The sequence below is a fragment of the Podarcis liolepis genome (assembly GCF_965112155.1).
Source record: "Podarcis liolepis genome assembly, chromosome: 1".
Lineage (NCBI taxonomy): Eukaryota > Metazoa > Chordata > Lepidosauria > Squamata > Lacertidae > Podarcis > Podarcis liolepis.
Window position 1 is genome coordinate 84,517,533 of NC_139554.1, and position 14,599 is coordinate 84,532,131.

Sequence of the window (14,599 nt, forward strand, 5' to 3'; positions counted from 1 at the left end):
AAATAAAGGGGTCAGAAATAGAACATTTTCTGTTATTTGAATAGAATGGAAATTGAAGCAAGGGTGGGGGGGGAGACTTAATGAAGAAGGGCTGTTACCCATAACTCCATGTCACAAATAAAGGAAAATAATGTTATAATAAGCCATGCTGGGTTTGTTTTATGTCTGCAGGTTGGACCTAACTACCCTTTTAGAATTTAGGGGCAATTTGTCCCTATCATAAAAACAAAATAGAAAGTGGCACATTGCTGGAAAGATTGCTTTCAGATTTGCCTGTACTATTTGTGCGTACATGTGAATGTAGTGTAGAAAACAGAAAAAGCCTTTTTAGAATTGACTGTGCATTCTAGCCAATGTCTGGTTTATAACTTTCATTATAGGTTCAGGTAATGCATAAATCTTCCCAAGGGCAACAGAATGATTGTAAAGGGTAGAAATATTCAACAGTGGTCTTGTTTTGTTTCCACAGCTTACAAATACTTAAGCTCTGAATATCTCATAGGAAAGGCAATGACTATTGCCTATTATATCAAGAAGGTTTTTGGTTTTTTTGTAGTAACCTGTCCCTTGGTGTGGCAAGCATAGCTGCAGGCATTTAACTATCATGAGCTGTGGCTGTTTTATTGTTGTTTGCTTTCCTTAGCAACTAGGAGAGCAGGAAGCCTTGCAGTGATAACATTAAAACCCGCTCCTGGGTTTTAATTTAAATAACAATATAAATTTAACTAACAATTTAAATAACAAAACACAAATGGATGGAAAAAGGAGAAGGGAGGAGAATAATCTGGTGTCAAAGAAGATATCAGGCCTATTGTCTCAAACAGCTGCAGGATACTGTGGAAGGAAATCAGCCCAGAATGCTCACTGGAAGGCCAGATCAGGAAGCTGAAGCTCCAATACTTTGGCCACCTCATAAGAAGAGAAGACTCCCTGGAAAAGACCATGATGTTGGTAAAGATGGAGTGCACAAGGAGAAGGGGACGACAGAGGACGAGATAGTTGGACAGTGTTCTCGAAGCTACCAACATGAGTTTGACCAAAATTCGGGAGGCAGTGGAAGACAGGAGTGCCTGGCGTGCTCTGGTCCATGGGGTCACAAAGAGTCGGACACAACTAAACGACTAAACAACAACAACTGTGGAAAGAGTTGTTGTTTAGTCATGTCTGACTCTTCATGACCCCATGGACCAGAGCACGCCACTACAGTGGAAGGAATACTGTACTGTTGAATGTCCTCCCTACCCCAAATCAAATCATCTGAAAATATAGCTAAAAGTTCACAAGCACAAAACAAATAAAATACATCAAAAATCAAGGCATGGAAATAAAATTAAAGATCTCTATACTGGCAGCTTAATTCTGTAAGATTAAACAAAACAAAACAAAACACACCACCAAGTGATCACATCAAAGGCTATCTAGTCCAGTATCTTATTCTCACAGTGGCCAACCAAATGCTTAGGGGCATCTTGCAAGCAAGGCCTGAGTGCAATAGCTCTCTTCCACTCTTGAACCCCAGCAGCTTGGTGTGGAGGGGTTTACCACTTCTGATACTGAGGGTAACTACATACCTGTCATTCCTAATAGCCATTGATACTTATCCTCCAATAACTTGTCTAATCCCCTCATGGTAGCAAATTCGAAAGTCTGATTAGAAGCATTCTCTTTTGGTTGCCCTGAATCTCACAGCATTCAGCTTCACTGGGTGGCTTTGGGTTCTAGCATGAAAAAGAAGAAAAACAACAACTTCTGTCCGTTTTTTTTCATCCCATACATAATTTTATGCAGCTCTACTCTTATTGTAGAGTAAATCTCATTGCACTGTGTTTAGGATTGCTGCATGTAAAGAGCCGTTTCTGCCCCTGCTTCTCAGCTAATTTCATCAAAAAGTGGGGTCAACCTTGATGTTATAAGCCCATTAAATAATCAAGTGCTTTTACTGCAGTGGTTACTGCCATAGCCATGTTCTAGGTCAGTGTTGTGTTCAAGTGTGAATGAAGGGGACCTTCACATATTCATAGAATCGTAGTCAGAAGGGCGCCTCTAAGGGTCATCTAGTCCAACCGCCTGTAATGCAAGAATCTCAGCTAAAGCATCCATGACAGCTGGCCATCCAACCTCTACTTAAAAAGCTCCAATGAAAGAGAGCCAACAATATCCTGAGGGAGTCCATCCCACTGTCAAGCAGTTCAGTTGAGCATAATTTTACAGTTTTATATTGTCTCTTTTTTAGGTCTGTACTTTTCCAGGCCACTGTGAGGCAATAGTTTTAACAGTTTTACACACTTATGTGGAAATTGCTAATGTTTACAAACTGGTCCGTAGAGCTTTGAATTTGAAATATGTCAGCTTGCACTGGGGGAGGGGAGAAGGCAGTCTTTGAACATGCATGCAAGGGGCACGGTAATGAAAACTGTAGAATCTCAGTGAACAACTTAGTGTTCTAGATTGCAAAGTACACTTTCTCAGAGTCTTGCAGGGGCAGAGGAGAAAAATAAGTCAAAGTTATATGCAAACTTATTTCGGAGTCAGCTATAGTGGACTTGGGTAACGTGCATCTGAGTCAACATGCACATGGTTTAACCATTGATGCAAGGCAGGCATGCCTTTTCGGCCGACAGATGGTTTTTGCTTGTGTGCTGCTGTTCAAAGGGAGTATCTTGCAGAACTGAACTTGCTCTAGACCTAACTTCTCAATTTCACCATCCTTATGTGATGACCTTGCTTGCAGAAGTGCAAGGCCTTATACCAAATGAAAGCTAGGGGACTGCACCCAGGGGCCTCTATGTGAGTTGAGTTGAGTGCCTCGGTATCCTTTGGAGTTTATGGAGATAACATGAGGCCCTGACCACGCAGGCTTGTTTCTTTGGGCCCACATAATTGTGTCACCACAAGTCCCCAGAAGTTGCTTGTGACCTTGGGCATCAGGTTTTGCGGGTTACTAAGGTGTAAGAGTCACACCCTCAGGCTCCCTCATGTTTCTTAATCCGTGGCCCCTTTGAGGAAGGTGTTAGATGGATTTATTTGAGGGAATGTTGATAAATTACTTTTAATTTCCAGGCTGTCTGAGGGGTGAGTAACACTTAAGTAACCAGCGGTCAATTTACAAAGTGGAGGGGGAGGTTAGGTCTGGGAGTTCAAATCTGTTTGAAATGCTTGCCCTCTGATCCTAGATGCATGGATCTCAGCAGCTGCAGGTATGCAGTGCTGGTTGGATGCACTCTGTACGTGGCTAGAGAGAGGCATTTTTATTGTTATACATTTCAGAACCAAACTTTGCATTTGGAATAGGGTGGGGACTGAACCCCGCCTCAAATTAACCGTTGCAAGTAACCCAGACCGGGTTTTGGGTGCTCTCATTTTCCCTTCCCGCTGCGCCAGGGAAGCAGGCAGGCGAAGAGGTTCAAGGCCCGACCACATCACTAAATTCCAAGCAATAGCTTGGCGCACGTTCCACCCATTAAGATGCGAGGCGTCAATCGATAGGGCAGCGCGCAATCCAAAATGGATCGTCTCTGCCTAAGCAGTAAGGAAATGTAATGGGCGGCAAGCAAAGCAATGAATCGGGGAGGGTGGGGAGCAAAAGGCCCCGAGCCGCACTACTTTACTGTGCTTTTTTCTCTTTTTTAAAAGTGGAAAGAGATTCCTAAGGCTTTGCGGGGCGTGGGGGGGAACCCCCGACAGACGCCCAAACCATACAAGCATTTTGACGACGATGATAGACGAATTTCCTCTGATTAATGTCTCGGGAGGACTTTCACTGATTGTTGCAATGACTCCTCGTCCTGTGACGCCCGCCCAAGATTAATCATTTAGTCCGTACCGGCGAGCGGCTGGTATGATTCACATCCAGGGATATCCCATCTCTGAATGTTTCCGTGCTCCTTGGAACTTAAGTTCCACTGCAGGGATTCTACGAATATATGAAGTAAGCGGAGTTTTCTCCCGAGAAAACACGTGCCTGGGATCGGGCCACGAATCCGTGTCTTTCTCTCTCTTGGCTCCGCCAAACTCGGAAGACCAACTCCTAGCGCTGAAAGTTTGTTTTCCTCCGCGCCACTGGCAGGAGAAAGGCAGGCAGGCGGACCGTGTGCCGCCTCGCTCCCAGCTGGGGAGGAGAATGGGTGTCGACGTGTAATGCACACGTTCGGACACGCGGGCTTTTTGCCCGCCGTCCCCAGTCTCTCATTACAGTAGTCAGCGTTGGGTTTTTCCCCCCGGCAGGGAGGCGGGAGGAGGAGGAGGGGAAAGGGGCGGGGGTCCCTCCCAAGGCGTGGCCGAAGGGGGCGGGGGGCGGCGACGATCTGGGGCCCCTTTGTTCGGACGGGCGGGAGAAGAGCGAGTGCAGCGGGGCGGGAGTCTTTTGTGAGCTCCGCCGGACGAGAGTACAGTAAGTGAGGAGGGACTGGGGTGGCTGGGAGGCTGCTTGGGGCTGGGGGCTCTTTTGCCTTGTCCCCTTGGGCGCGCGTCTTCCCCGGCGAGCTCCGCCAGGTCGTGTGGAGCCTTCGGAAACCCTCTGAAGCTCATGGAGAAATGGCTCGGTGATTGGGTGACTGACTTGGGGTGGGGGGCAGCTGGAATTTGAGGGGGGCACACGAAGGGTTTCGCAGGGCCAGGAGGGCAGGCATCCTCGCTTCATGGCCTTCCATTCCTAAGCTTCTGGATGTGAGCGTTTTTCAGGCAAGCCCCTGCGAGGGAGGAAGAGCTAAGAGTAGATTCTCACGTTATGCATTTCGAGGAATTTGGTTTCTTTGTGATAGGTAATGCTATCTTTTTTACTCCCGAAGCTGCCCATTGTTCCGGGCACCGATAGCTTATCGCTGCGCTGCCCGCAAGAGCACGCTGTCTTGATTGCGGATTAATTAACCGCGCCGTGATTTATATGGTATACCCATAATAATGGTTAGAAGCCCACCCCTCCACCCCAACAAGACAAAAAATGGAGAGGGGGTCCATTTTCAGGTCGCCCTGGTTGTGTGTACAGTGAGGACCGTGTTGAGTGATTTGGGGCATGTGTCCCAGATTAGCGAAGTAGAAGAGTTTTGAGCCAAGGGGGCATCTACATAAGGCCGTGCGGGCTTGTACAGACTCGCATTTTTTGTTCCAGTTGCCCCCTTTGAGGCAAAAGTTGGATTTTGAGGCATAATACAGGGACAGAAGTACAGTACTTAAGGAGGGATAACACACCCCGGGGTCTAGGGCTGGCCACGATATTTTAAAGTGCCCCTATGTGCTCAAGCATATGCTTTATTCAGGTGTGCTCTTTGGGCAGCTGATATTTGTCCCATTTACCCAGGAAATGCTCCTTTGCTGGTAAACACACATTTGTGCCAAGTAGTCTTGTGGTCAGTAGTCCTTTGAAAGGAACAGGCTTGGTATTGGTCGGAGTGTAACATGGAGGGGTGGACATAGACCCAAACAACCAACTCCCAACAAGGGATTTGTCTAGCTTGACTCTTCTTTGGTAGGGAATTCCTGTGAATTCCTCCATTGTCCATTCTCCTTTGAGTAGCATCAAAGTCAGCTTGGCTCCCTGATTTGTGCTGCATGTGGTCTCCAAGCACATGGCCAGTGTTGAAAATTGTAACTGTAAGCAAAAGGCAATCCTGGTGATCTGTTTGCCTGGAGTTCTGGTAGCATTAGTCCATCATTATTTATGTATTATATAATAAAGCTTACTTCATCCCAAAAAGGATCCCAGAGTGGGGCACAATACCTGTAAAATATAGTAGTGTGTGTGTAGTATTTTAAATTTCGTATGTTTTAAAGTAGAGTTTTATTTTTTCCTTTGTTTTATTGTCTTATCTTTTTGTAAACCTCTTTGAGGGTTTAAAAAAGTAGCAGTGTATAAATTTTAGGAGAGAGAGATATACAACTAATAAATATATAGGCATAAAAATTTTAACTTCAGTGTATACAACCACAATGAATAAGCAGTTCTTAGCTAAGCTGCCCTTTCAGTGTTTGTTAGAAGAAAAACTCGTTTATTTGGCAGCAAAATGCAGGTAATGATGGGGGCAGTCTTGTTTCCAATTCAAAGGAGTTCCACAACTTTTGCACTGTTTGTAGAGGTGCCAAAACTAGTGTGTAATTGAGCTTTGTGGTTGTCTCTCTGACAAGTGTTATAGAAAAAATAGGGAGTTTGGCTTTTGCTGCCTAACTCCCCAAGGGACTGAGTCCCCTAAGTCCATGACTGGTCAGAGAGGAATGGATGGAGGCAAGATCCATAGAAAAATGGTGCCTAAGCCCCTATAAAGACTTTTGAAATTGCCCACCCTGTACTGCAAGAACCCCCCCCCCAACCCCATCATTCATACATCACAGAAGGAGGCGTTCTCCAGCAGAAATTTGAGAGTGTTGCTTCTCTCCTGTCTGCCAGGATTACCTGATACTGCCTTGCTTCATTGCATTTTCTGGGTAGCCTGGCCATTTCTTTGAGATAGTAAATACTTTAGTTCCTAAATATATTGATAGTTTACTCAGTTTAACAGATACTTGCCAGACTGTATTTGCAGGAATGTGTAAGCCCTACAGTCCAAAGTCAATTGGAAAGCTTTCCCCATTTCCTTCCTCGCAGAGAAATATTTGAGGTCAATTTGGGGGAGTCAACATGGCTTCAGGATTGCTCTCCTGTACTATTTCAGACAAGTGGTTTGTATACTTATGTATGTGTTTGCCTTATACATTTATGACCATTCTATATTTGAGACCTTAGAATTCTTAGAACACAAGTCAAAAATGGCATATTAGAAATAAATAACTTCTATGGTATTAGGTAGCAAAACTTTTTTCCTGGTTGCTCAGTTGCATTGCTACTCACATTGCATTACAGAATAGAATTGAAATGAACCAACCAACCCAGAAGAATGAAGTAAATCCCCCATACTCCTAGCATGCCTTCTAACTGCTCTTATCACTCCCTTTGAATACAGACTTGTAAATTTCTGTCACCTATGGCATTCTCAAAACCAGATAAGGGAGCCTTTGTAAGTTGGAAGAAAATTGTCCTCCACCCCACCCCCATTTCAGTATGTTGTGCCAGAAATATCCTTACATGGGAGGGAAAGGCTACAAGAGCATAGGGATTAGTAATTTTTGTGAATTTATTTCCAAACCTTTGAATGGGTAAGGTGAGGTCTGCTAGCACAACTATTACATCACTCCTCCAAAACACACACACACACACACACACACACAGATTAGGCTGCCCCATTCAGTTTTAAGATTACCACAGTAAGCCCTCAAGGAGTGGGGATTTTCCTGGGATAGTGCCTACAGCCAAAATTGTGCATAGTCAAAACACATTAGGTGCAGTGACGGGTGGGATTGGCCAAGTTCTTTTTGAGACATCCGCCCCTTTCTACTCCCTTTTAAAAATATGGTTTTTTGTTGGTTTTTTGCTTCGCACATAAAACAGAATGTGCACAAGTTAAATGTGTGTAAGTTGTGAGTGTACTGTGCCCTCCCTTGTGGCATTCTGCCGTTAGCTGGGAATGCGAATAAAGAGGTAGTTTTAGAGAAAAGGATGAAAATCTTTCATAAACTCTCTAGCTGGTTGGGGCTGATGGGATTTGTAGTCTCCAAGATCTGGAGGGCTCCAGATTGAAAAAGACTGGTCTAGGCTGCTTTCACCTGTGTGATAATTGCATACCACCTTCCCTAGGGTGTGGACCTTCCGATCCTGCAAAGTATTCAGTCCTCTCAGCTGCAAAGAATTGACTTGATGGCAGCGTTCCCTTGAGCACAGGTCTCCTTTAAAGTTTATCAGGCTCTGAAGTGTGTGTGTCAGGCAGGTTGGAGATTGAGTAAGGTTGTTAAACTGAAGTAACTGTCCTGACTGGTGCTCTAAAACTGCTTTACAGTGCACACTAGTGGCTGTTTCTCATGTCTTTTTTATGTCAGTTTAGTCAACTGAGTACAAGATGCTTGTGTGCAAATAACCATTTTCTCCCTTATGTGAGTAGAAAACAAACCAATGCTTGTGGTCAGTGAAAATTGTGAGCTGGAAAAAGTTCTGGGAAAACCTATGAAAATTAGGGGAATTTGCATTAGGAAATTTTCAATTTGGCTTGGAAAATTTTCTGATATGCTAGGAAGTGATCCGATGTAGCATGTTTTGTTTCCCTTGTATACACCTGCTAAAAACCTTGAAATTGCCATGGTTTCCTAATATTTATTTCCAGTTCACATTGAGTTATTGCTACTAATGAACTTGGGGAATGGGAAATATCCTGCAGAAAAAGAAAACCAATGAAACTTTTATTCCCCATGTTCCTACTTGTGGCAATCATGGTTTTTGAACTCTTGACTATGTTCAGAGAACACCTTTGGGGATAACTGAGAAGGATGTCTGCCCCCACAAGGCTGTTCTGCAGGTTGCAGTTCTAACAACTTTCAAAGTACTGGTGGTTTAGTGAAGAAGTGTTACCCTTACAGCTCAAAATTGGGTATTACAGGCTATTTCCTAGATCACAACAAACGCCCGCTACATATGTTAGAAGAAGGCTATTGGAGTAGCTTCTGCTTTTTTCCTTCCAGTGATACCCACCTCTGAATGGAGATAGCAGGTGTAGGAAGCAGAGCAAAGTGGGTGGGTGGGTGGGACTCTTCATTCCCTTGTCGGCATCACTGATGCAATCTTCTGCTTGGGAGGGAAAACAATATTCTATTCCCCTGCTTACAGCATGCGTGTGAATGCTGGAGAAATAAAACACTTTGCTTCTCTTTGCATGACTTTAGCCTCAGCACCTTTGGGTGTGTTGTGCATGTACTGTTCAAACAGCTAAGAGAGGGAGGAGGACCTGGCTAGCTAAGCCCTGGCATGGTGATGGGAACAGGAAGCAGAGGTGATTGAGCACCCTTAAACTTTTGCCCTGGAGAAGCTGAGCATAGCACACGCATCTACCCCGGGGCTGGCTGGGGTGCCTCCTTTACTCCAGGATGCTTATTGTATGTGAGCATTGGGGCGTCACATCCGCCCCAGGCGCACCAGGACGTGGCATCCATCCAAAGGTTGAGGCAAGCCTCTTGAGTTGACTCCCAGAAGCAGCTGCTCTGCCAAATCTCCTGCACTGATCTCAGGGCTAAGTTGACAGCAGGGAGTGTTCTTAGGAGGCAGGGGAGAATAAACCCTCCCCATGAGTAGTATAGGCAGATACTTGGCTTCGTATCCCATGCCAGCCCTCATCTCCATTCAGCTTTGTCACTGTGTGCGCGTGCGTCATTGTTATAATATGTGTATGAAATGAGTCAAGCAGAATTGGGTTTCCTCTCAGGAGGAGGGTCAAAGGAAATGTGATGTCAGCAAGCTGTAAAATTCATCACTTTATATGAGGTAGGGCTAAAAAAGTAATGGGGGGGCAGTTTTGTGAGTACACACCCACCCCGTGGTGAAACATACAGACACTGCATTTTACTTTTTCAGCTAATGGTTCTGGCGGTGAGTGGTTTGGATCAAGACCACAGTGTAGGGAAAGGCTTATTCCCTCCCTCTGCCTATGTTGGATTTCAAATCTAAGTGGTCTCCCCTGTGGCTGCTTTTGGCCAAGCACACACACACAAAAATTGTTTGGGAGATGCGTTCACGCTTCTCGGACATGAGTCTAGTTTGGCCCTGAGTTGACTCCGGACATGGGAGGGGGAGTATCAAGTGTCTTAGAAACTTGCGTTGTGCTTTTTGGCTATGGAAAGATTGGGCTGTGAGTCACTGGTTGGCTTTCTAACAGTAAGCAGGAAGTGTATGTATTTAAACGTGGCAAGAACCCATCGCCAAACTTGAGTTCTCTTGCCTGTTTACCTGTATGATCCATGTGTTTACAAGTATGTATTTGTTGCACACATGCTGAGTTATATACATAAAATAGTTGGCATCTACATCTTTAAAAGAGCAGTTTATTAAGTGGTCCTCAGTTGTTGCTTTTTGTAGGTGCTATGCGATTATCAGTTGGAGGTCACCATGGGTATGATGGCAAAAGCCAAGTCATTTTGTAGTGAGTGGAAAGTGAGTGGAATTAAGCTATGATTCACTCCTGCTCCAGGGTTTTTGTGGAGCTCATTCTTACATAATTACATGGGAAAATGGGAAAGAACCCCCATTTCTCCCCTGCCTGAAGGTTTTGTCAATTTCTAAGTGGAAAAATTGACAATAACCCCGCAAAAACCCCTTAATATATTTTTTCTCTTTTAGAATGAAGAGTGGAGTGTTTACAAAGGGCTATGGCTGTTTTTTTTTTTAACTAACTAAAAAAACTTAAGAAACAAGCTAACAAGTGAAACAGTAGAGGGTCCCCCCCCCAAATCCATGCAAACTTTCTTAAGTCCATGGGGATAAAAATGAAAGTTGAGAATAGGAAGCTTTAAATTTGTCTGAAACTGATCCTTACTAGAAAATTTGTTTTGAGATGGCAATGTTTTCAAGGATGTATTATTTATTGTTTAATTGACATGATGTGGTTTTCATGTGGATACATTTCCCAAATATAACAGGATACTTTAATGCACCAAGTTATAATAATGTCTGTTAGTTTCCCCCAAAAAAATCCAATTCTCATCACCACCAGAAATTGTGGTACCCTCCCATGACTTCACTTAAAAAACAAACAAACAAACAAACTTAGACATCTTGTGGGACTGGAAATTGTGCGTTCCTCCTTGTGGGGTCTTGGGGAGTTCACTTGGAAGCTTGTGGGTGAAATTACTTCAGTTTAACCTTCTGCCTACTGTGCTTGTTGACTGCAGGTGTGTGCTGAGCCAAGATGAGCTGGAGTTTCCTCACCCGCCTCCTTGAGGAGATCAACCAGCACTCAACCTTTGTGGGGAAGGTGTGGCTGACTGTGCTGATTGTCTTCCGCATTGTCCTGACGGCGGTGGGCGGCGAGTCCATCTATTACGATGAGCAGAGCAAGTTCGTGTGTAACACGCAGCAGCCGGGCTGTGAAAACGTCTGCTACGACGCCTTTGCCCCGCTTTCGCACGTCCGCTTCTGGATCTTCCAAATCATCATGATAGCCACGCCCTCAGTGATGTACCTGGGCTTTGCGTTGCACCGCCTCTCGCGCCAGCCGCCTCGGAAAAGCCGCGCCCCCGTGGTGCACCGCGGCGCAGGCCGCGACTACGAGGAGGCTGAGGACAATGGCGAGGAGGACCCCATGATCTTTGAGGAGGTGGAGCCCGAGAGGGAGGTGAAGGAGCCCGACAGCCAGAAGCACGACGGCCGCCGGCGCATCAAGAAGGACGGGCTGATGACGGCGTACGTGCTACAGCTGCTGTGCCGCTCGGTGTTTGAGGTGGGCTTCCTGCTGGGGCAGTACGTGCTGTACCGCTTCGAGGTGATGCCCTCGTACGTTTGCACCCGTAGCCCCTGCCCTCACACAGTGGATTGCTTTGTCTCCCGCCCTACGGAGAAAACCATCTTCCTCCTCATCATGTACGCCGTGAGCTGCCTTTGTCTCCTGCTCAACGTCTGTGAGCTGTTTCACCTGGGCTTTGGCGGGATTCGGGATGCCCTACGTGGCTTTGATAGTAAGGACGGTGGTGACCCCCCCAGGTCCCAGTATGTCCAGAAGCATCCGAGTGCACCCCCGACCTACCATTCTCTCAAGAAGGAGACCTCCAAGAGACAGGTAGCCAAGGACAAGTTGGGCTACGGTGGAGAGAGCTTGGCTGGGCTGGCTGCCGACCGCTATGCTGTCGCACCGACCGTCCCGAGCCATGAGTTGGAGCGACTGCGCAAACACCTCCGGATGGCACAGGAGCACCTAGAAATGGCCTTCCACCTGCAGCCGGAGGACACGGCCAGCCCCTCTCGTAGTAGCAGCCCCGAGTCCAACGGGCTGGCTGCAGAACAGAACCGCCTCAACTCAGCACATGAGAAGGAAGGCACAGCCTGTGAGCGACCGACTGGTAAGTGAAACCTGGGTTAGGCTTTCCTAGGGTGCCAGCGAAGGCTGTCTGTTGCAGCCTGGAAGAGCCAGAATCATGATGCCGTCTAGCTGGTGCTGACTGGTTAAGCTTGAAAGAGCTGCTAGTGCTGGGGTTTCCCTCTGCCACCTGTAGGTTCTGAGGTGAGCCTTGTGAAGGATTACATCAAAGTGCAATATGGTTAAGGATGCTGCCCTGTGGCAATGTGTTTGAGAGAGACAACCGGAAAATAGGCTGGATTAAAGTGAAAGTTGATGATTAGCATCCAGATGTAGCAAGCATCAACAGTGAGGAAATTTGACGCTCGGGGAACAATTCGGGAATTCCCTAAAACAGACAAACTGTACCCACACCTATTTTTGTTGCTAGAACTTCCAAGATCCACTACCTGGAGGCAGGTACAAAACACACCCACACAATATTAAAGAATTATAAGCCTGGGAAATGGTCCTGAGTGCTAGAACTGAACTAAGCTCACTGTCCATTCTCCAGCCCACAGCTTTCTTCTCTGATGGACCTCAGCCACCCTTCTTGGGATACAAACACATTTGTGGAAGTGCAGGTTTGGACTGAGAAAGTTAACATGTTTTTCCTTCCTTTTTCCAGGCCTCTGAAGTACTGGGCCTCACTGGGCAGCTGCACAGATGACAACAGGAAGTGTCTGTGGAGAATTGGCAGTGTGTGGATGTCTGCTCCTAGCCTGAAGTTTGGAAACGCCCGGACAGAGTGGGTGGAGGGACAAGGATGTTCTCTGATTTTTGTTGGGTTGAAGGCAAGGAAGGGAAATGATGGAAGCCTCCTCATCCATGCCTCCTGAGGAAGTTTGGAAGTCTAGCTCCATGTATGTATGTGTGTGAGTGTGTGAGTGTCTTTTTTTAAAAAGGTTCTAAAAGGGACACTATTTTTTTTACTTTTATACATGTGGTAAAGGTACTATTTTGTTCTCTTCCTCTGCTGATTGTCTCCTCTTAGGAGGGATTTTCATGTTTTCTCTAGTCTAGCCTTCATCAACCTGGAGTCTTCCATGTATTTTGGACTACCAGCTCCCATCAGCCCCCAGCCAGCACGGCCATGGAAGTTTGATAGTCCAAAACATCTGGAAGGCTCCAGGTGACAAAGGCTGCACTAGTGGGACAGAGATAGGCAGCTATATAGCAGCATTCACTGTTTTTGTTGGGGTTTACTGTACAGGGGGGAGAGCAGAAAGAGGAATGAGATGTCCACAACTTTCTTGTCTTCTCTACATAGCCGCACACAACCTGGTCATCTCTTTCTCTTTCTGTCTCCCCCGACACCAGATTTTGCAAGCAGTTGGTGGTTGGGCCAAAGATAATTGTACTACATTCCAAGATGCCAGTTTCTAAATGGCATCTGCCTTCCTGCCCTCTATGGGGTGCCGTGCTGGGTTCCCCACTGAATTGCATCGGGACCCCAGTCACGTTTTGATCATCTCAGCGATCAACATGAATTGTGTTTGTATTTTTTGTCTTTTTATAATTTGCGGAAATAGTTAATGAAATTGTGTTTTTTTGCTCTTTTATATGAAAATATATATATATTTGGTATAAATCAGGAGATTTGTTTTATAGGAATCCTGAGTTCCTGACTCTTTTTTTTGCGTCCATGGAGGGGAGGGAGGTTTGGACATATGAATCCTTCACTGCAGTCTTAAAAACCTCACTGACCACATGAAACCAAGACTGGGTGAGTTGGATGGGAAGGGATCAATTTAGCACTCTGGGTGGCTCTCAGGATGACTGGCCTTGGAGCCAAGGCAGGGAAAGACCAGGCCATTAAGGAAAGGCAGGAGCCAGTCACACTGTTGGCATGACAACTATGGGTGTGTTCACTTGTGTTTCTGGCAATCACAGGAAATTTCTCACAGGGGCATCAGGTCCAGTTGCCAGGCACTGGAGAAGTGTTCCATAGTCCTGCAAGTTAACAGCAGTGAAAACCAGGGAACTGAGAAGGAAGCAGGAAGTGGGTGTTGGTTGAAAGGCAAGCATTAAAGGCTAGAGGTGGCCAGGCAGGGAGAATTTCCCTGAAAGCTGAGGCTGGGTAGGAGGGGAAGGGAAAAATGATACTGTTTAATCCTTCAAGCTGACCTCTGAGCAGTAAGCCCAGGCTGAAACCTGCAGTCCCTAGGAAGTCCTTTCACCACATCCCCACAGGCAGCAACACCTCCAGTCTATCACATGAGTTTCTTTCCAGCCTTGCCCCCCACTGTGAGGCAGATGGTGTATTTACTGCTGGTTTGTACCACCTCAGGCTTAAGGTGGAGGGTTCAGATGTTGGATACACATTCAGTACACCAGCTTTCCCCAACCAGATTCCCTCTAGATGTTTTTGAATGGCATCTCCCATCATTCCTGCCCATTGGCCATGCTGGCTAGCTGGGGCTGGTGGGAGCTGTAGTCCAAACATTTGGAGGGCACCCAGTTGTGGAAGACTGTCCTGCACATTTGTATGTGGGGAAGGGATTATGCCAGGGCTGGGGAAGCCGTGACTCTCCAGTCCCAACTCCCATCAGCCCCAGCCAGCATGGCCAATGGGCAGAGATGATGGATGGTTTGGTCCAGCAACATCTGGAAGGCCAAGGGTTCCTCAGCTGAACTGGGGATCTGTATACATGGCAGAGCATATACTCCCATCTTGACTGTTCAGCAACATTACTGTGGCC

At 46.2% G+C, this 14,599-nt stretch overlaps 1 protein-coding gene across 2 annotated transcripts; it reads left to right on the forward strand.

The window, feature by feature from the left end:
• Positions 1-3,366: 3,366 nt before the first annotated feature.
• LOC310711186 (gap junction gamma-1 protein-like) lies at positions 3,367-13,511 on the forward strand. 2 transcript variants are annotated; one of them, XM_083512718.1, is made up of 3 exons: positions 3,367-3,526; positions 10,738-11,901; positions 12,526-13,511. In XM_083512718.1, the coding sequence occupies exons 2-3, from the start codon at positions 10,755-10,757 to the stop codon at positions 12,531-12,533; spliced, it is 1,155 nt and encodes a 384-aa protein (XP_083368844.1). In that variant the 5' UTR covers positions 3,367-3,526; positions 10,738-10,754; the 3' UTR covers positions 12,534-13,511. The 2 variants fall into 2 exon arrangements, with proteins under 2 accessions (XP_083368844.1, XP_083368843.1); XM_083512717.1 differs by lacking the exon at positions 3,367-3,526 and adding an exon at positions 4,294-4,390.
• The last annotated feature ends 1,088 nt before the right edge of the window (positions 13,512-14,599 follow it).